We start from the raw sequence: 21,288 nt of genomic DNA on the forward strand, positions 1-21,288 counted from the left end.
GCAGAGATACAGCAGCGGTGCATGCTGCAGAGATACAGCAGCGGTGCATGCTGCAGAGCTGCAGCGGTGCATGCTGCAGAGACGCTACATGCTAGTTATGTTAGCAATAAGTATCGTGCAGACAGCCATTACAATCAGTCAACTGTAACTGTTCGATGTCAGAGTGAGATTATATAACGTAGAGCGGCCTAAACGTTACGTCTGACGTAACGGCTCTGCGCGCACGCAACGCTCATCACGGAGCGTTTAACGGCACCACGAATTCGTCTTCGTAAACGTCGAAACTACGTCACCAGATGAGACAAAGCTTAATATTTCCCTAACGCTTTAATTTGACGAGTAAAATAGTGTCTGTTCGTAGGCAAGAGGGCCTATACGAACGGCCTACAAAATTAAATTGAACTTAAAAAGCAGTACATTGTACGTTGGCAGTACATCAAATTGTAAAAGCACTACAGAACACTCCTTTGGAACGGACGAAAATTTAATAAAATATATACTGTTAATTGCTTAGTTATAGGGCGTATGATTAATTGATGCGTCTATAATATAACGAGCGTTTTTTTTTAATTCCAGTAGCAAAAGCTTAGCCGCGTTTAGGCTTCATGAAGATGTATTATGCCGAATTGTTCAGACTTTTGGGCACCAAGTAACACAAATTCAGCAGGAATACGTCAGTATACAAGTCACATCTTTGATTTATTGGTATACATCTCCTCCAACGAACCAACTTCACTGTAATACAATTTATTTCAAGTATTTGAACGTTTGCATTTTTCACGACGTTTTAAATGAACGTAATGATTTAAAATGAACAAATTTTTGCTAATTTAGATTGATTAGATTAATTTAAATAAATATTTCTGTTCTTTTCTACTGCTATCGATGCAACATTTGTAACAAATGCAGCAATTTGACGTATCAACGGAGCGAATTGGTGGCAACAGACTGGCTCGACCTCCCAAAAATTATTCTAGTAAAAGATTTGAACGCTCTTTTACAAAACGTTCGATATCAAATCTGTAACAATCTCAAAAGATTTCATATGGCTCAAAACTGCACAAAATTCTAAACGTAAACTATTGTTAGAATAATACTTTTAACTCGCGATGAAGTAAATCAGGGCCTCGATGATGGCGAGGGATCATTGGGTGTGATGATCATGATGATGATGATGATGATCATTGGGTGTGATGATACGAAGCACATCACAAGCAGGATGATATAGGACCGTTCCCCCATCCCGTGCCTCGGCAACCCCCCACCCCTATGAGATGGGCAGCCAAGAGGGGTGTGGTGGGTGGCGTGATGGATGGTGTGATACATGATAGGCCATGCAATGATTAGCGTGGTGTAACGCTATCCGCGTCACTCCATAACACCAATTGAACATAACGCCTGCCGTTATACGGGTTACGGCAGTTAACCGTGATTGCTGTGATGCAGCTCCAGAGCAACGATTACGACATGCAGCTGTTGCAGGCAACCACACCTGCTGGTTACATCTGCTGCTCGAGACAGTTGCTGCTATACGTATATCTGCTCTTTCAATTCAGATTTGGATGCAACTCTTTGTCGAAAAACATTACCGGTCGTAATTATAATTATAGATCAAAATAAAAATATTTAATGTCCTGCTCTTCAAAAGCTTTATCTATGGTTAATATTTTTAACTAATAAAATTTCCATGCGTGTGCTTTTTCACATAACATAATCAATATTCGTTCCGTACAAGTACGATTTTCACCAAGGCTGCTCGAAATGTTGTTGACAAACGAAACAAACTTGGCAAATTTCTAACGAACGAACGACGGAAAATTCGTTACACGCTTCAAGGACATTTGTTGGTATTTCTTTGTAGTTTTCATCAATCCAATCTAAGGGAACCCATAATATTGTTCCTTGGTCGATTTTACAGCCCAGGAAAGTCAGAAAGATCAAGGTCTAACGGTAGAATTCGACAGCACACCGAATATTCTTTCAATTTTTTTGGACGCCAAATTCCAAATAAATGTTGACCGATATTTTCAGATCACCTCAACATTTGTCATCATATAAAAGGCATTATTTTATAAAGAAAATTTGGAACAGATTTTCGGAATCATAAAAGGATTAATTCAGTTTCTTATTTACACCTTATTAATATTATGATATTATACTCTATCGAACTATAACTTCAATGATTCCAATCATGAAGGCTGTCAGTGGCATAATAAAAATATAAAAGGTTATTTCTTAAATAAACTTCACGCGTCTTTCATGTCATGATGCCCACCATAATGAAGCTTCAGGAGATAACGAGCTCTTTATTATAAGATAATAGAGTCAAAAGTTCACCTGGGCAATCGTGTGTGTAATTAACGTGAGTGTAGCCGTGAGTTGAGGGGCGAAATGTCGAACACCGTCTTGATATTTGCGAGGACTAAATGCCCACGACGCCATGCCCAGCACCGCTGCAGTGCCCAGCACCACTGCAGTGCCCAGCACCGCTGCAGTGCCCAGCACCACTGCAGTGCCCAGCACCGCTGCAGTGCCCAGCACCGCTGCAGTGCCCAGCACCGCTGCAGTGCCCAGCACCGCTGCAGTGCCCAGCACCGCTGCAGTGCCCAACACCGCTGCCCAGCAACACTACAATAACCTTCCAGCATTTTCATGGCTCAGTCAATAGTAAAAGCAGGTTATAGGCATCCACCTAAGGACAGATCAAGATTAGCTGATCATTTCGAATAAATTGAAACGAAAGGACCAAAAATCGTACGGTTCATAACGTTTGGTCAATGGCTTTGAATTTTAACTGCATCTTTTTGATACCTGGAATAATAAGTAATATCATAAATAGAGTTTTTAGCATCTAGATTGATTTAACCTCGACGTCTAAAACCCCTTAACCGCAAAAACTGCATGCGATTCCCGACCAATTCTCATAAGCTCAATGTAGAAAATTTCTCAATGTTGAAAAAAATTACCTTGAGTATTCTGCTTTTATTTTATGGCACAAAAATAAACATATCATAATACGTGTGCACCAACGGCATCTGCAGCTCCAAACCTCGCGCAGCAGAGCTCACTTGCATTTTAATTGGAATATTCGAACCCTCGTCGTCGTTATCTGTGTGCTTGCTCGTGTCTCGCGGAGCGTCAGATCTTCAAGGTCTCGCATAGATTTAAGATTTAAAGGGAGACTGTGTAAGGTGCATTCCTCAAGGTGTCGTAGAGATTTAAGATTTAAAGGGAGACTGTACGTGTAAGATACATTCCTCAAGGTCTCAGAGATTTAAGATTTAAAAGGACTGTAAGATACATTCCTCAAGGTCTCGCAGAGATTTAAGATTTAAAAGGAGACTGTGTAAGATGCATTCCTCAAGTTCTCGCAGAAATGTAAGATTTAAAAGCACTGTAAGATGCATTCCTCGAGTTCTCGCAGAGATTTAAGATTTAAAGGAAGACCGTAAGATATATTCCTCAAGGTCTCGCAGAGGTTTAAGATTTAAAGGGACTGTAAGATACATTCCTCGAGTTCTCGCAGAGATTTAAGATTTAAAGGGGGACTGTAAGATACCTTCCTCAAGTTCTCGCAGGGATTTAAGATTTAAAAGGACTGTAAGATACATTCCTCAAGGTCTCGCCGAGATTTAAGATTAAATGGGGGACTGTGAGACGCATTCCTCAAGTTTTGGCAGAGATTTATGATTTAAAGGGTGGACTGTGTAAGATACATTCCTTCTAAGTCTCGCCGAGATTAATGTTTAAGGGGGACTGTAAGATGCACTCCTCAAGGTCTCGCCGAGATTGAAGGTTTAAAGAGGGACTGTAGGATCCATCTCAAGGCCGGAGAGTCTAGTTTTAGGATCACGTCTTGATAAATCATGACTCCCCTTCTCTGCGAGCCATAGCCTTCCAACCTTTGATCGGGCGACTCCACGATATAATATTTATATGCTTCTATGTTAACACAATATGGCTGATATTTCCAATTATCTTTCAAGGATACAAAAGGAATGAATTAAGTTGCTATACAATTCTTTGTACGAGGAGAGAAACACTTCATTAAATGTAAAATAATAATCGTAATGTAAAATAATAATAAATAATAATAATATAAAGCATTTTAAGACATGCAGGAATTTTTTTACTGTTTCGAAGTTGCACCTTCTCCATGAGCAGGTAAATTTGGATTACGGATTTAGGTCACATCAACACGAATAAAAACATAATAATCAATTTTATAAATTAATCACATTTTCTGTAACGTATAAATGCTTTATTATGTTTTAATACTTTAATACGTCAGCATTCTTACGGGCATCACTCCAACATAAAATATATATATACCGTTTTTTGACACGGTCGCAATATCTGTGTTTTTACCTGGGATGAAATGTATCATATGATATCCTAGCTGCAATTAATGATTCTGCTCCGAGTTACAGGAGCAATTCCAAACGAAATAACCCTGCTCTTGCCAATCACTAACATGGTCTCCTGCAATGTTTTTACTCCAAGATACTGAAGCAATCCTAAACGAAATCGCCTCGCTCTTGACAATTATTAACATAGTCTCCTGCAACGCTTTTACTCCAAGATACTGCAGCAATCCCAAACGAAATCGTCCCAACCACGAAACTTTTTTTCTAACCACCGGCCGCGTCCGCAGTTTTGCGATGTCACGTCGGCGATTTTCATGCAGCAGCGCTTCCGGCCGTCGATTGAGCGCCGGGTTAAGAAGGACCTCCATTAAATATACGAGCGAAGATCCGTGCAAAACCGTCTTTAGAAATTTCAAACTCTAGCCAACAAAACTTTCTCCTAAAGGCAATCAAAACGCAAGAATATTATGTCCACAAGTTCTGACAGGTACTCCGAACCAGGTTAAATGTGATAACTTTCATCAGTTAAAAAAAACTCCAGAGAGTTAGAGATTATTATGAGCATTTGCCATGAAACTGATAGGTTGCTACATGGAAATCTTTTAATGTAGAACTCTTTCCATTTAAATTTTTGTCAACTCAAAGAGCACCGATGATGGACTACCGGTTTCGTATTCGTTGGCTGGTAGGATTGGTAGGATGAGGCTGCATAAATCCCGCATAGTCAAATCATCCCGCATAGTCAAAGCATCGAGCAATGCGTGTTATAGGTGTCAAACAAATATCTCGCATCCATTAACACGCATGAAAACCATCATCTCAACGACGAACAAGTCTGACAACAAAAACGTGCGCCACTATCCTCCCGTTGAACCGGAGAAAGAATACTAAACTATCATAGAAAAATAATATTCATCAATTGAATAACGTAGTCAAACTAAAATGAACTAGAAGTATCAAGACTGTGTTGAAGAACGCGTTGTATATAGGGCCAGCTATCGCACAGAGCGCCCCATTACGTGGATTATTAAACCCATGAGCAGACTCTCATTGTCGGGGTCGTGACCTAGGGACTGGAGTGGAGGGAGAAGAAGGTGTCACCTTTGATAAAGAATGAGAAACGCCTGGGTGGATGATAAGTTTAAAATATGAACTATTCGATGGTTACACTGACAAAATTACGAAAAATCTCAAGGAAATTGAAGTGGCTGCGGAGAATAATATCGTCGTATATATAATTATTCGTTATGAAAAACGCACGAAAATCTTTCCAGAACCGAGCAAATCAAAACGCTTTCTGTAGAAATATTTAGAATAAATGACAAGTGGTCAATATGCAATTCGGAATTTAATTTCAACGCTTCAATAAACCAAAAAACATAATGAAATATAAACCATATTTCATTAGTTGGTCGTACGTTTTCACACTTTGTTTAGTTTATGGAAAATTTTTCCTTCTCGTTAGGAGAAAAAAATTACCTCGCAACTAAGAGCGTGATATTAATTTATTAATTAATACAAATAATTATAGAATGAAATATCGTAAAATATCGGACTGTTATCGAATTTGAGAGTGGAGTAACAAAGCGTTTTAAATAAGTCATCTGAAGGCTCAATAATACATTCAAGGTGAGCGGGGTTGCAACCAACCTGCCTCAGCCCGAGCGGCCAAATTCGTGTTGGGATCTAAGGGATTCTTTTTATTCCTAATCCGCCGAATGAATTGATATAAAAAGTATGAAGCGATCTCATGCAAAAACTGAATAAGCGAATGCGGCGAACTGAATAAGCGAATGTGTCCATTAAGAGCATAAAATTGTCGTATTCCTAGTCATGGAATTTAATTGGCAAAGGAAATGAGTAGGAGTTCTTCCAGCCAAACCGAGAGTGGTCGGCAATCATTGCACCGGGACCGGGAACGTGCGGCCATCGTTCCGTCGGAACCAACGGCCCACCATGAACACCGGACGCAGTGGACCGGAAGCGCCCGGAGCCCGGGGCGACGGTGGACTCGATCGCGCGGCGATGAAACGGACGTGACACGCCTGCGTCCGGCGGCTGGGGAGGAGGTGAATCATGGGCGTATTATGGACGGCCAACGGCGTCTGGAAGGCGCGTGAATCATGCGAGTATTATGGGAAATCAATGGCAGTTGGGTGGCGCGTGAATCATGGGCGTATTATGGGAGATCAATGGTCGTTGGGTGGCGCGTGAATCATGCGTGTATTATGGGAGATCAATGGTCGTTGGGTGGCGCGTGAATCATGCGTGTATTATGGGAGATCAATGGCAGTTGGGTGGTGCGTGAATCATGGGCGTATTATGGGAGATTAACGGCAGTTGGGTGGCGTTTGAATCATAGGCGTATTGTGGACGGCCAACGGCGTCTGGGTGTCGTGTGAATCATGCGCGTATTATGGACGGCTAACGGCGGCTGTTGGCTCGTAAATCAGCGAGGTTTAGAACAGTCGAAGAAGAGCAGCAAAATCGGAGAAGCAATCCCGCGAGACCTATAGATACACGAGATATCATCCTTAAGAAAAGCAGTGTTTACATTTCAGCTGTGTAATCCAACATGAATACATTCGTAAATGCCCAATTTAACACGCCCTGCGATGTAATAAAATTCGCCAAATGGTAATCGGAGATCGCCGACGGGGAGTCGATTTCTATTTCGTCTTCAACAAGTTGAGTGCGATACGACCCAACGGTGGGTAGCAGGGTATTTTTTAGCAGAAATTCTGCGATTTCGTTTTTTTTTCAATTTAGTTGGTAGGCAAAAATTTATGATAGCGGCACTTTCTTATCAAGTTTTAAAAAGTATGACAATTAAATTTTGGCATAGGAACCTAAAAATTTATGAGTAGATATTGAATTATATATAGGCCTTTTTAGCCCGCGGACTTGGCCATTTATAGGCCATCTGGCACCAGTGGAGCGTCGTATCGCAATCAACGTGTTAAATTTCGGGCCATTAAGTCGGACGTGAATTTACCGGACTCCAGGCCGGCACGTACGCTAAGTTTAAAGATGACCCCAACTTCCGTGATTTTCGTCAACTCAAATTTCCCAAAATAGAAAATCAGTATTCAGAAAAATTTAACTCGGATTATAATATTAACGCTTATCACATTAGTCTCAATTCTATGCCTCTGAGGCTAGACTGTTCAACATTTAAGATGTCATATAGCGACACAATCCAATTAACATCTAATTTTAAAAACAGATCTTGTATTGGAAGCTTGAAATCATCGTAGAGCTTACGACCAACCCTTCCCTCTGCCATAATGAGAGTTCTTATGGAAGTTGCGGCTGCGGCGTCGTAGAGTTTACGACCAACCCTTCCCTCTGCCATAATGAGAGTTCTTATGGAAGTTATGGCTGCGGCGTCGTAGAGCTTACGACCAACCCTTCCCTCAGCCATAACAAGAGTTTTTATGGAAGTTGTGGCTGCGTCGAGGCAAAGTTGAATGTTCCGGGAAGTCGGGACATCTCAGGCGCACTTCGTGGAGATTGCGGCACGCGAGGCTCAAGCAAAAACGCTGCGATACGCACAGCGGCATCCTCCGCAGACGTGACTCGCGCGCTGCTCGTATTGCTGCTATCGCTGTCGGTGCTAATATTGCTGCTGCTGATTTCGCTATTGGTGCTAATATTGCTGCTGCTGCTGTTTTGATATCGCTGTTGGTGCTAATATTGCCGCTGCTGCTGTTTTTATATCGCTGTTGGTGCTAATATTGCTGCTGCTGTTGCTGATATCGCTGTTGGTGCTAATATTGCTGCTGCTGTTGCTGATATCGCTGTTGGTGCTAATATTGCTGCAGCTGCTGCTGCAGATCCTGTTGTCGATGCTGATTTGCTGCTACTGTTGATCTTGTTGTTGATACTAATATTACTGCAGCTTATATTTGCTGTTGGTGCTAATATTGCTGCTGCTGCTGATCGCGCTGCTGGCGCAAATATTGCTCCTGCTGCTGATCCTGTTGTTGTCGATCGGTGCTGATTTGCATATGATCTTGTGGTTGGTGCAAATATTGCTGCAGCTGATATTGCTGCTGATACTGCGGATATTGCTGCAGCTCATATTGCTGGTGGTGCAAACAATCTTGCTGCTAATTTTGATGCTGCTGTTATCGCTGAGTTTACTACTAAAATTGCAGCTTCTGCTGCTGGTGCTGCTGCTCCTGTTGATGATATTGACGTCTTTCCAGCAATTACTGCTGCTTATGGAACTGTTGCAGGTCTTGCAGTATATGTCTTTTAGCCACTTGTACGTGTCTTTTTTAGCCACTTGTAACGTGCCCTCGAAGTTCGATCTAAACGAGACGCCACGACAATCTCTTCGTGGAATAATAATAATAATATATGCTGTGCTGTTGGTGATTTGTAGAGATATTTTCGATGGTGGATGAGTGGTTGCTAGATTCTGGTTGTTGGCGTAGGGTGAGTGGTGATTGTAGCGAATGGGTGGTAAACGAGTGTAGGTGTTGGGTGGGTTGGGAGTGGCCAGAAGTGTTGCTGGATGTGTTACGCGAGTTGGGAGTGGATAGAAGTATTGTTATCGGTATACAATGTGTTTTTATGGGTGTGTTTTCGTCTTGTTCTTGTGATGACAGTCCAATATGACTTGAACGAGCCGCGCTCGTATAGTGCAGCGGCTGTTAAGGCAGCAGTAGCAGGTGGACGGCGGTGGCCGCATGGCGGGTGGCGCGGGCGTGAGAACAGCGCGCCAGCTGGCATAACTTACGCATCACTCAACTTTAATTTATTTAAACAATAAAACAAGAAACAAGAACAGAATGAACGGCAATGCCGGGATATATGTCTTTTTTTCAAAATTATTTCCCATCTTAATTGCTTTTAAAACTATCCAACTTAATTCAAGTTGGATAGTTTTAAAGAACCGTGTTCTGTAGGACGAGTTTTACTTCCGTCGACCTCGTAGAGCAACGAAGCTGCCACCTCAGTTTGCACACTTTATGCTCGCTGTACATAGCTTGAAATACATTTATTTCCCCGACAGTTGAAAAACATCTGGTAGAAGAAACATATTCTGAAATCTATTGTAATTCCACACAGGAGAAACAAAGAAGACGTCATTAAAATTCAACAAATTTCAAAACCAGATTTGCACAGAACGGTTCCTAATTTTGTGAGTCATTATAATCTTTCATGTCGAATATACACATTTCTATGCACTACATTAACGATTATTTTTAGTAGGTTACGGATCATATTCTGCACAATTAAGCAACACTTGCAAAAGCACACAAATTTAATGCAATAATTTTACTTGTGGTTCAAGCTGACGAAGTTCGAGTAGAAAGTCACCCAGAACAATGCTGGGTAAAACTTCAGCAAAACAATGTGACTTGCACTGGCGGCTCAATGCCAATCTCAGCAATTACGGTGCAGCTTCCACTCACTGCAATATGCCAATCATTGGCTACTCAACGCCACTCATGAGTCACAGTGCTGCCAGTCAATGCAATATGCCACTCATTTGCTACTTAACGCCACTCATGACAGTCAGGGTGCTGACAGTTACTGCAATATGCCACTTATTGGCTACTAAGCGTTACTCATGACAGTCAGGGTGCTGCCAGTCACTGCAATATGTCCTTTATTGGCTACTTAACGCCACTCATGACAGTCAAGGTGTTGCCAGTCACTCCAATATACCACTTATATTGGCTACTTAACGCCACTCCCGATCATAGATTCTCGGTTACTCTTGTCGTTTCGTTCTCAATCTTCCTATCGAAATGGGGATATTTTTTGGAAAACTACAGCAAATAATCTCAGGTAAACTAAAAAATTACTTAGTCAGCAATAAAATTCATAATAAACACGCAAACACATTACACTCACTGCAACACTCCACTCACTACACCCACTGCAACACTCCACTCAGGTACACACGATTGGGCTGGCAAAGGCCCTGTATTTCGCTATGGTTCTTTGGAAGCGCAATTTGGCGTGAGTGCGTCACTCGAAGAAATAAGCGTCGAAAGTCGTCAGCTTTCTCCCATTGTTAGGCGCACTGTTCGGCGCGCAGGTCGCATGCGCACTGCGCTTCTTCCACGCGCGGGTCGCAGTTGCGCGTAAATGTTCACTGCAGTGAGTGTCTACAATGGAAGGAATATACCTCGATTTATTCAACACCAATTGACTCATTGATTACTGAGTTCAGCTTTTCGGGTCTTGTAACTCACACGTTAGTGTGAATTATGAAGTGCGAATGCCACAGCTAGGCAAATTGTTTTCACTATGTACTTACTATCAATTCTAGAACAATACACCTCGATTTCCGTAATTTAGATCGTTTCGAAATAAATGCATGAAATATAGAGGTTGGTTTATATTGTTTTGTAGTGCATTAGTGGGGGCTGAGCCGACGCACCTCTCACATGTCGCCCCCGCCCGTCACTGTCGTCCATTTGTATCTTCAAATTTGTTCGCTTGTTTATCACCCGCCGCCCATGCAGTCGTGCTCTTAAGTACAGCGCGACTTATGAGTCGCCCACCGCCCACTCGTCACCCACCGACCACTCGTCACCCACCGCCCACTCGTCACCCACCGCCCACTCGTCACCCACCACCCACTCGTCGCCCACAGACACACAACAGTTTGGGCGTCGCCCCCAGTAACCGCGTAGCAACGAGCGTTGTAAATGAGGAGCGCAAAACACCGCGGAACAATCCCCGGAAGCCGGAACATCCGCGCCAAAACATGCGGAACAAAAAACTAAACATGAGGTAAAAATAGTGATAGTCGCGCTGAGTGTCATGGTGTGAACATTGCACGCTGTACTATACTTGCTGATATTGTACGCTCGGGGTCAGACGATTGTCGTGGTCTGAACAAATGGTCCAAAGTTCGTAATCATTGAAGTTTACGTCATCGTAAGATCTCAAACCATCGCAGTTGGTCCCAATTAATGAGCTCACCGAGTCGCAACGCTTAACCCAGACTGCTGACAGCGAAAGACGTTCTAATGCTTGTTAAATATACAATAATCAAAATTTTATTACAAATTCGCTGCAATCAAATAAATGAAAATTTTAAAAAAATCATTGCTTAAACTAATGTAAGGCAAGTTCTATTTAAGAAGCAACATAATAACTTTGTTGTGCGAAGTTCGGCCGCACTATTTGCGTTGCTAAACTGAACACATCTTACCACGAACTCTTGAGCTGTGCTAGGGAGCTAACAACACTCCTGTGCAGCTGTGCTAGGGAGCCAACAACACTCCTGTAAGGGAGCTAACAACACTCCTGTGCAGCTGTGCTAGGGAGCTAACAACACTGCTGTGCAGCTGTGCTAGGGAGCTAACAACACTGCTGTGCAGCTGTGCACAGGACGCAGCCTAGTCACGCTCACTAAGCTCAGTAGAGCAGCACAGCCGCGCATGGACCGACATGTCAGTAGTCGATCAGGTCAAGGCTGTGCAACAAATTACGTACATCAGCGACCATTTACAGTAATTCGCTTTCAAATTAAATGCATGAATCCAATCACTGGCTGCATGGCTGATCACTGGATAATTATGCGGTCACCCAACTACAGCAATAATGTTACCAGTTCATTTGTTAAAACACACATAAATAAAAAACGCACACTTCACTTCAATTTGAATACCGATTTCGTTGCTGAAAATCATTGGTGAGAAGTCAATTTGGCAAAAGTCCAATTGAATTCCGTGCCGAGTAAGAAACAACCTTTACGAAATTACTGTGAATAGAATTTGACTGAAATTGAATTTAAAACTCGACGCGAAATTTCTCTGGATTCGTTGCCGCTTGATTGAGAGAAAGCGTGAGTACTGCATCACGAAACTGCCTCCCTCATCACTCCCAGCCTGCGTCACGAAACTGCCTCCCTCATCACTCCCAGCCTGCGTCACGAAACTGGCTCCCTCATCACTCCCAGCCTGCGTCACGAAACTGCCTCTCTCATCACTCCCAGCCTGCGTCACGAAACTAAAAACTCACTCCCTCATCACTCAAACTAAATATCCCGCGGTTGTCGCATGAAAGCTTTTCGACATCGTAGCCTTCTTCTCTTCCAAGAAAACTGACGTACAAAAATTTCAACAGCTTAAAAAATGATCCTCAAAGTCACACTGTTAAAATAGCGCCATTGAAACAATTATTCAACATTTCTGAATAATTGTTTCAATAATGTAACATTACAACACAATAACATTTCAACATTCAACAAATTTCGACGGCTGCTCATGCAGCCGAGTCTCTAGAGGTGCTGCGTAGATCGACTCTTACTCTTTCTCGATTCCTGTCTCTACATCGAGATGCAGGGTCTCACAAGTCTCTGTACCGAGATATGAACGTCTCTGGTACTGCCAGAGGGTACACGTCTCTGTACCAGGAGGTACACGTCTCTTTATCAGGAGGTACACGTCTCTGTACCAGGAGGTACATGTCGCTGTACCAGGAGGTACATGCCTCTGTACCAGTAGATACACGTCTCTATACCAGAGGGAACATGTCTCTGTACCAGGAGGTACACGTCTCTGTACCAGGAGGTACATGTCTCTGTACCAGGAGGTACACGTCTCTGTACCAGGAGGTACATGTCTCTGAACCAGGAGGTACATGTCTCTGTACCAGGAGGTACACGTCTCTGTACCAGGAGGTGCACGTCTCTGTACCTGGAGGTACACGTCTCTGTACGAGGAGGTACACGTCTCTGTACCAGGAGTAAACGTCTCTGTACCAGGAGGTGCACGTCTCTGTACTAGGAGGTGCACGTCTCTGGACCAAGAGGTACACGTCTCTGTACCAGAGGTACACGTCTCTGTAACATGAGGTGCACGTCTCTGTACCAAGAGGTACACGTCTCTGTACCAAGAGCTGGAAGTCCCAGAGCGTGTGACGTCACAAGAAGGAAGTGACGCAGCGTCATGCGTCGTGGCGTTTAAGCTCAACTCAACTCACGTTACACGAAATAAAAACCTTCAACCTAAACTTAAAACAGAAATATAAACAAGACTAATAATTTCGGAAATGTGTTTAATCGTGTTAAATGATTACATTCATTGCACATGCATTCACTAATTTAACTATTTTATCAGAGCTTGGCTGCGCTCGTACAGGCAGAGGCGAGGGATTCGGTTCAGTCGTCCTGGTCATACACGAGTGCGTCGGGTAGGTGAGTCATGCTGGTGCTGCTGCGTCGCGTAGGTGAGTCATGCTGGTGCTGCTGCGTCGCGTAGGTGAGTCATGCTGGTGCCGCTGTGGCTAGTTATCTCACTATAGGTAATGATGCTGTACTCACCATTGTTATCTTATAGGTGCTATTACATCATTTAAAATTGCGGTCTATCAATTTAGCTGCTCTTCATTTTATTACATTAATAATAACTTAACTTGAACCATACATGTTTGTTACGTATGTGGTTGCAAATGTTTTATCGTAATAAATCTGCGGCTTCTCAATGTATAGAAAAAAAGTTCAATACATCACCGTTGCTCTTCCTATATTTAATTAATGCCGATGAATAGCTATTTAATAGATTTAATAGATTTGTTATTATCATAGTAGCGGAGATGCTGCAGCTGTTATATTGTATAACTATATTGTTGCTATAGCTATCTATTATTACCTAAGGCATGCTTCGCTGGCTCGAATGATGGCTAAATCCGCTATTACTTTCATTCATTCACGTATTTCACTATTGCTGCACATCGATTCAGCAAGCACTATTGCTGCAACAGACATGGTGGCTGCAATGGCTTCAAATCTAGCAGTTCCCCTTGCTGTCATCGCTGCTGGTTTGTATGGTGGTGAAAAAACTGCGATCGTGGCTATCGGAGTATTTTGCTATCGGAGTATTTTGGTCGTGGAAAGAAACGAAATCTTTATCGTTAAAAGTGAAGGAAGTGCTATTAAAAACAATACCAAATCTCGATCTAATTAAAAGAAGCTTCACATCAAACCAAAGCACCTAATTTCAGACATTCACGCATTTTGGCACGGTTCGCCGTTAGTTTAAGGACTGATGTATCGGTAGGAATTCGACGTTTATAGAAATTTCAAAGGAAACTATATTAAAAAAAAGAGGGAAAAGTTTCCTTGATTATATCTAGGCGGGCTCAAATAAAAGTTTAGATAGCAACTTAATTAAATGTTCATGTTTAACAAGTCATGAAAGACGAGATCGACCGATGTTTGAATTGTTAGCAAAATAAAGTCATAATTTGAGAATTAATTTTAACTTCATAGCAAATTAAGATTATCGTCAGTTGTAGAAGTTGAATTCACCCACACATACGTCACTTGGTCATTTTATATAATAAATTGGAGAAACGGAGCCGAGAAAATTACGTTAATAACTTAATATGCCTACGACTTATTGAAATAGGATATACAAATTTAGGGAACATGTAAAATAATGTATAAAAAGCATCTCTGGTGAAACATGTTGTAAAGCAAAATATATATCTACCTGTATCTCTACATTTGGAATAATTCATTATAATGCCAATTAAGGAAATAATAATATTAACATATAAATAATAAATATAATGATCATATTCTGTCATTGAACGAAGATCACTGAACGCAATATGGCTGAATATTAATGAAGAAATATTCAAATGCAAGATTGACTTAAATACGACGTCTGACCTGCAGATAAATAATAAGAAGATAGATAATACATAGATAATACGAAGTGAAGGCACGCTATTATGAGGAGCGTTCACGAACGAAGAGCTTTGCACACAGCGTGGTGACTACACAGGTCATCACACAGCTGACATCACACAGCAAGGTGACTACACAGGTCATCACACAGCTGACGTCACACAGCGGGATGACCACACAGATAATCACCTCAGTTGTGTAAGCGCTCAGGACGTCTCACTCATGTGTAACTACGACGCACGTCACGCTGCAGAAAATTCAAAGCTTCACACAGGAAGGGCGACGGCGCCAAGTATACAATGAGTTGTTCTGTGTATTGTGTATAGTTTTGTGTGCGCTTCATTAGCGAGGTGGGCGGCGTTCCCTGGACTTCATTGTAAGCCTTTCTGGCCACACAATCGCCTTAGCAAACCGCCTTCCTCCCACCCATGACAGAATTTGCAAACGGTTTCGCATTTTTGATGGAAGTGCTAAGCATAAAAATAAGGGTGGATAATTTCAATATTCACTGTAGCATTTCAACACGAAATGCATGACTTATGACAGATCAGTTCTGCATATTCTAGAAATCAGTTTTTCGACTAAAAATTTAAAATTTTGATACAATTAAGACGCGCTGTGGCCACTAGACTTTAATCCGAATCACCCTGGTCACGATTAAATAAGACCGACCTACTAGCTGGCCAAGAATATCTTCGAGTTCCAGATAAAACTTTTAGGCATATGGTGAAAAAAATATTGATATTGCATGAAATTTGCAGGCTCAATGAAGGCATTTTCTAGTTTTTAGGAAATGCTGCCGTTTATATGAGGCAAGAAAAGCAAAGTAAATGAAATTGTGAAGGTACTTGCATGGAAATTATACTCACAGAAGTGATTTCTGAGCCGCTGTTGCTGGAGGAGTTGGACGACGTGGAGGCTGCAGCTGACGAGCCCCAAGACCGCGACGATGTGCGACCGCTGCTCGACGTGGCGAGGCTGTCGGCCGACGTGAGGCTCATCGTGTCGGGATTTAAGATCGTCGGCGACGATGTCACGGCGGTGTCGGGAAGCCGAACTTCGGCGTGAATGCCAGGAAGCTGAAGCAGCGATCTGAGAGGGTCAGACGAGTCCATGGTCCTCCTGAGTTCGTGGAAGCCGTACTGTGAGTCCGCATGGTTCGGTAAAACTGAAGTCTCTGACGCAAGTTTTGGAGCCATATTCAAATTGGTTTCAGATGGATAACTATGTTTGGCAGGAATTTCCTTCTTCTCTTTCGAGGACAAAAGTTGTGTGAAAGGTTTTAACTCTTTCGGATTCGCTTTCTTGAGTTCACTTGGCAAAATTGGTTCGGTTATCATGTTTTTTGAAGAAGACGGAACTTGTCCTTCGCTTTTGACGGACCTGATGGAATTAACGTCAGGTTCTCTCCTGAGTGTAAACGACAAGCCACGTCGCACGATGGCCCGTCCGTGGGTGATGACGGGGCCGATGCCCCAGCCTGTGCAGGTCGGTGGGGCCTCCATCGATTGGCCCAACAAAGCCCTTTTCGGAGAAGGAGTCAGTCCCTCGCAGTCCACTCCGCGCTCATTAAACTTATCGCTTGTTGAAACCTGAGTGGATTGTGGACTCATACTCACCGTACCTAACTGTTCTTCCCGTTGATTGTTATTATCGGAATTTTTACGGTTCAGGACCGAATCTACGGAAATTTTCGATACAGATATACGGTTTTTTGACGCTCCAGAGGGATTTGTATCAGTGTCGCTAGCAATCGACAATGATGTGAGATCTGTGACCGAGTGATTCCAGATCTTTAAATGCGTATCGGAAATTTTAGAAATTCTACTTTGGAGACGCAATTTATCTTCCAAAATCGTCAATTTTTCGGCTCCAGGAGAAAGGCCGTCAATTGAACAGCAGGAGAGATCGACTTGACTGTTGAAGCAGCCGAAGCGCGGAGACGAGGCGTGCGAGGAGCGTGTGGATGAGCTGCGAGTTGAAGGAAACCTTAGCGGACTGGCGTGCTTCAGCATGTTTGCCTGTGGTCAAAAGAATTGCATTTAAAATATCAGGAAGGAAATATTGCATCCAATAGCTCTTATAACATAAAGTATTATTCTGATATCAGCAACACGAATAAAATGAGTAACTGAGTTTTCCTGTGTTGAAACTAATAGCACTTAAAACGTCAAGAAATACTTAAATATTCCAAAAGTATAGAATATCCATCAAAAAAATTACATTTAATCTTATTTAAGAAGCTTAAAACCATCAAGAATACATTAAAAATAGTGAATTATATCAAAAATATAAACAGAGGCTATGATTCAACGGTCAGTTTTTAATAACAAGAGTCAAGGGTGTGACGCTACAACGCAACATCCGGCAGAGCGGATCACTCCTGATGACGCGTTGCAGTCTCTCATTAGGTGCTGGCATTCCGAGTTACGAAATTTGAAGAAGCTATATAGTAAAGCGCTTCTTAGGCGGAATTTTCTTATAGTAAAGCGTATCTTCTTATAGTAGAGCGCTTTCCATGTATCAGTCTTAGCGGAATATTTGGATAGTGGAGATTTGGAAGGAAGGTTTTTGAAGGAAAATATGTATAGCTGAAGAATTGGCAGTTGGCTGAGCAAGCTCATTCAGTAAGGCTGCTAGATGAGAAACTAAGTTTCGCTGCTGTTTTCAGTTCAAAGCAAAAGGTTCGTTCAAGACGAGTTGCAATTTACTCTTTTCGATTGTCGGACAAAATTAATATACTATCTCAAACTTTACTTGCCGCAGATATCCTATAATACCGTATATCTTTTTATTCCAGCGTTGCCTTGGTTCTCACATTAGGTTCACCAACGAAGCTACTTCTGACGCTCGTTGAGTTACTCTCGATCAAGTAACTAATGCTAACTTATATTATTATATTTGTTGTACATTGAATATTTATTCCTCTCGCAATATACGTGTCGCAATCAATATATACGTAACGGTCATCTACAAAATTTTTCATTTCTTTTACATCTTCCGACACTTCGTAAATGAACTTTTGGCGAACAATCTTTTAAAAATATCTTATTACTATTTTTAATATGAACATTTTTCGCATGCTGATTCCAAGAATATTTCATTGTATAATATGTTTGTGGGAAAATTACCCTAACAATAGTTTTTATGAGATTACTGAACATGAATTGAATATATTTTTCAATTGAATATATTTTTTTTTGCTGAGCTCGTTAATTATCCCACATAGCGTTAAACCGGTTGTGTTAAAACAATCCATTAAAAGCTTGTCAGCTCGTCGTAAGAATTTGAATTTTATTAATATGAATATTTAAAGATTAAATACTCGTAATTATCCAATGTAATTATACACACTCGTAATTATCCAAACATACTCGTAATTATTCTAAGTTATAATGCTCGTGTTAGCCACAATTTTTATTTTTCACAAAGCTGTGTTATTCAATTGTCCAAGTTTCTCAGGTATACTGCCCACCCTGTCATGCTTGGTCTCGACTGCTGCCCACCCAGTCATGCTTGGTCTCGACTGCTGCCCACCCAGTCATGCTTATTCTGCCCACCCAGTCATGCTTGGTCTCGACTGCTGCCCATCCAGTCATGATTGGTCTCGACTGCTGCCCACCCAGTCATGCTCTTCACTCGCCAGAAGTACAAAACAAAGGCGCAAACTCGTCACGCCTCTTCCACAAACTCAAAATGCTTCCGAAAGACAAAAAAATTTCGAAGAACCAGAGAAGAAAGAGGCTGAAAGAGGAAAGAATGCGGCAGGTAAGAGGCTTGGGTTGACGGCTAAATAGGGCTTAGGGTCGGAACTTGCCTTCTCCATCAGTCGAATAATTACTCAGCGAGAAATGAGGAACGAGAGTCCTGAGTAATTAAACGAAAGTTGCTGAGGAAATAAGGAATTTGGAAATAGGGATCAGGAATTAAGTGGAATGTGAGTTCGAGTTGAAGTTAACGTCTAATTTTAGAAGAGGCGACGAATGTTTGCAATTGTATATTGAATGTAATTATTGATCTTTTCAGAAATCCAGCAAGTTAAAGCCAGAAGTTGAGTTCTCTGAACACTCACCATAAAAACATTAGACATAAAAAGACCAATAATATCGGGTAATGGCTACCCGACAACTTCACGATAACGTACGTTGGTAAGGATTTTGAAATTATTTAACCGCGTGAATACCGCGTAGTTCGCGAAATACAATCGTCGTATATACACTGCCCACCAACTCAAAAAACTTCACTTGTGATCGTACAGTTTATGACGGGAATAACTATGAATTTTCTCACTAAAAACTAACCTACTAGTCACTATAGCGTCATGCTCGTTAGAACTAACATGGGTACTAGCGTCTTGCTGGTAAGAATTAACCGGGCTACTAGCGTCTTGCTAGTAAGAATTAACCGGGCTACTAGCGTCTTGCTGGTTAGAATTAACCTAACCACTAGCGTTGTTAGTAAAAACCTAACCTCCTGGATAAGTCATTTTAGTACACGAAACGCTTAGATTTTTCACCTCAAAAATATAAAAAAAAGAAAGAAACTTTGCTACACATGATCAACAAATATAAACGCATAATAGGTGATAACAAGTTAAATTATTAATCAGAAACAACTGTCATTGCGGCAGGGTAGAATTTAGGAGGGGTAAACGGGGTAATATATAAGCAACTATCAAGTGCATGGATCAACTTGGATTGAAGGACCCGAAACTTTCAATTTTATTATGCAGCTAATAATTTGAAGCTTGTTAAGTTACCTGATTAGGTTGTTCTTGAATATGTGAACCACTGTTCCTAGCATTCCGCCCTGTCATTGGGTTAGTATCTATATACGTAACACAGTCATGTTATGTACTGTAATATGTATTGATATATTTATATTATTCATATGTACAAAGTACATGAGTTGACGTACCCAGGGCGGCGCTGAGCCTGAGCTGTGGGCGCTCCGATTCGGCGAGACATTCAGGGTTCCGCCTCCCTACCACATTTCAAGCAACTTTACAATAAAGAATTATGCTATCAACTGAGATATGTGAATGTAACGTGTCACATTCGTAATTTTTTTTCAAAAGAACTATGTTATTCTACGAACACTCTACATCTATTAAGAGTAGAATTGAAGTGACACTAACACGCTAAAAAAATTAAAGTAAGTAAGACAGTAAAAGTTCAGATGATGGATCTTCTTGTCGAAGCGTGGAATAAATATTTAATTCAATTTAATTTAAATAATTAATTTAATTTAATTTAGTCATAGATCATTCATGGTTTCCTTTCATTCACTAGGTAGTATTTTCCATCTAAATAGTTTGGTGGAGACTGGAGAGATCACTATTATTAGCATGAGTAGTACAGTTTAGTACTTGATTATTAGTTTATACTTTATTAAACACTTCGCAGGAGTAGAGAAAGAACTATCGTAGCTAGGTTAGTAGACACTTCATTACCAAAGAACTAGCTAAATGGTGAGTAGTTTTCCTTCTTCGTGATAATTAAAGCAATAACAACGAGCTATTATCACCATTATTGATTTATTCACATTGTAACTTCGTAATGCACGGCGATTGGTAAACAGTTTCCACTTCGCGGTGATGTCAGTTTAACATCAATTCTGTCTTTTCGACACTGATGGTTCAAATAATTTAGGTTATGTTCGACTTTTTAAAAGATGAGAGTCGATTAACACAAACTCTGACAAAAATCTCTTCACTGGTCGTCTCAAGATCTTTAAAACCACAACTCGCAATTTTCGCGGTACCTTTAATCAGGTTTGCATCACTACAAGCTCACAGAAAACGCGTAGCATTAGGCGCCCCGCCCACGACATAACCTCTCACTCGTGACACCAGCGCGCGACTAACGCAGTCGCAGTCGCAGATACGCAGTACGCACTTCGCACGACTTGCCCGAATGCAGCGAGACGAGACACAATCTCTACACGTAGTAATATTCCTACCTAACATAAAAATCCATCGATGGCGTCGACGATATGAAAATGCATGGTAAGAATTAATAAGTCAGAAATTTCGTTAGAATATTCAAGGCAAGATAAACGCTGTACAGGAAACGTAAATCTAACTTTCAAACCGTACACACTATGGGCAACAGACGACAAGACGATGGGCTACTGAGCGGATGTGCGGATTGCCTCGAGCGTTTCGGCGCCGGAAAAGCCAAGTGCGGACGAAGGGTTCGACTCTGCCACCCTCCCAATTACAGGCTTTTGTTTTTGGCATGCAAAGTTGCC

General features: G+C 41.6%; 1 protein-coding gene across 1 annotated transcript in view; it reads right to left on the minus strand.

Moving 5' to 3' along the window:
- The window catches only part of LOC108673746, a 39,134-nt gene extending 18,248 nt beyond the window's left edge, over positions 1–20,886 (minus strand). The window contains exons 1-2 of the mRNA XM_018161619.2: positions 19,954–20,886; positions 15,906–17,057 (exon numbers count right to left, since the gene is read on the minus strand). Coding sequence (XP_018017108.1) covers positions 15,906–17,051 — 1,146 coding nt within the window. The 5' untranslated portion in view covers positions 17,052–17,057; positions 19,954–20,886. The remainder of the gene's footprint in view (positions 1–15,905; positions 17,058–19,953) is intronic.
- Positions 20,887–21,288: the final 402 nt, after the last annotated feature.

Source organism: Hyalella azteca, unplaced genomic scaffold, assembly GCF_000764305.2.
Source record: "Hyalella azteca isolate HAZT.00-mixed unplaced genomic scaffold, Hazt_2.0.2 contig14042, whole genome shotgun sequence".
Classification (NCBI taxonomy): domain Eukaryota; kingdom Metazoa; phylum Arthropoda; class Malacostraca; order Amphipoda; family Hyalellidae; genus Hyalella; species Hyalella azteca.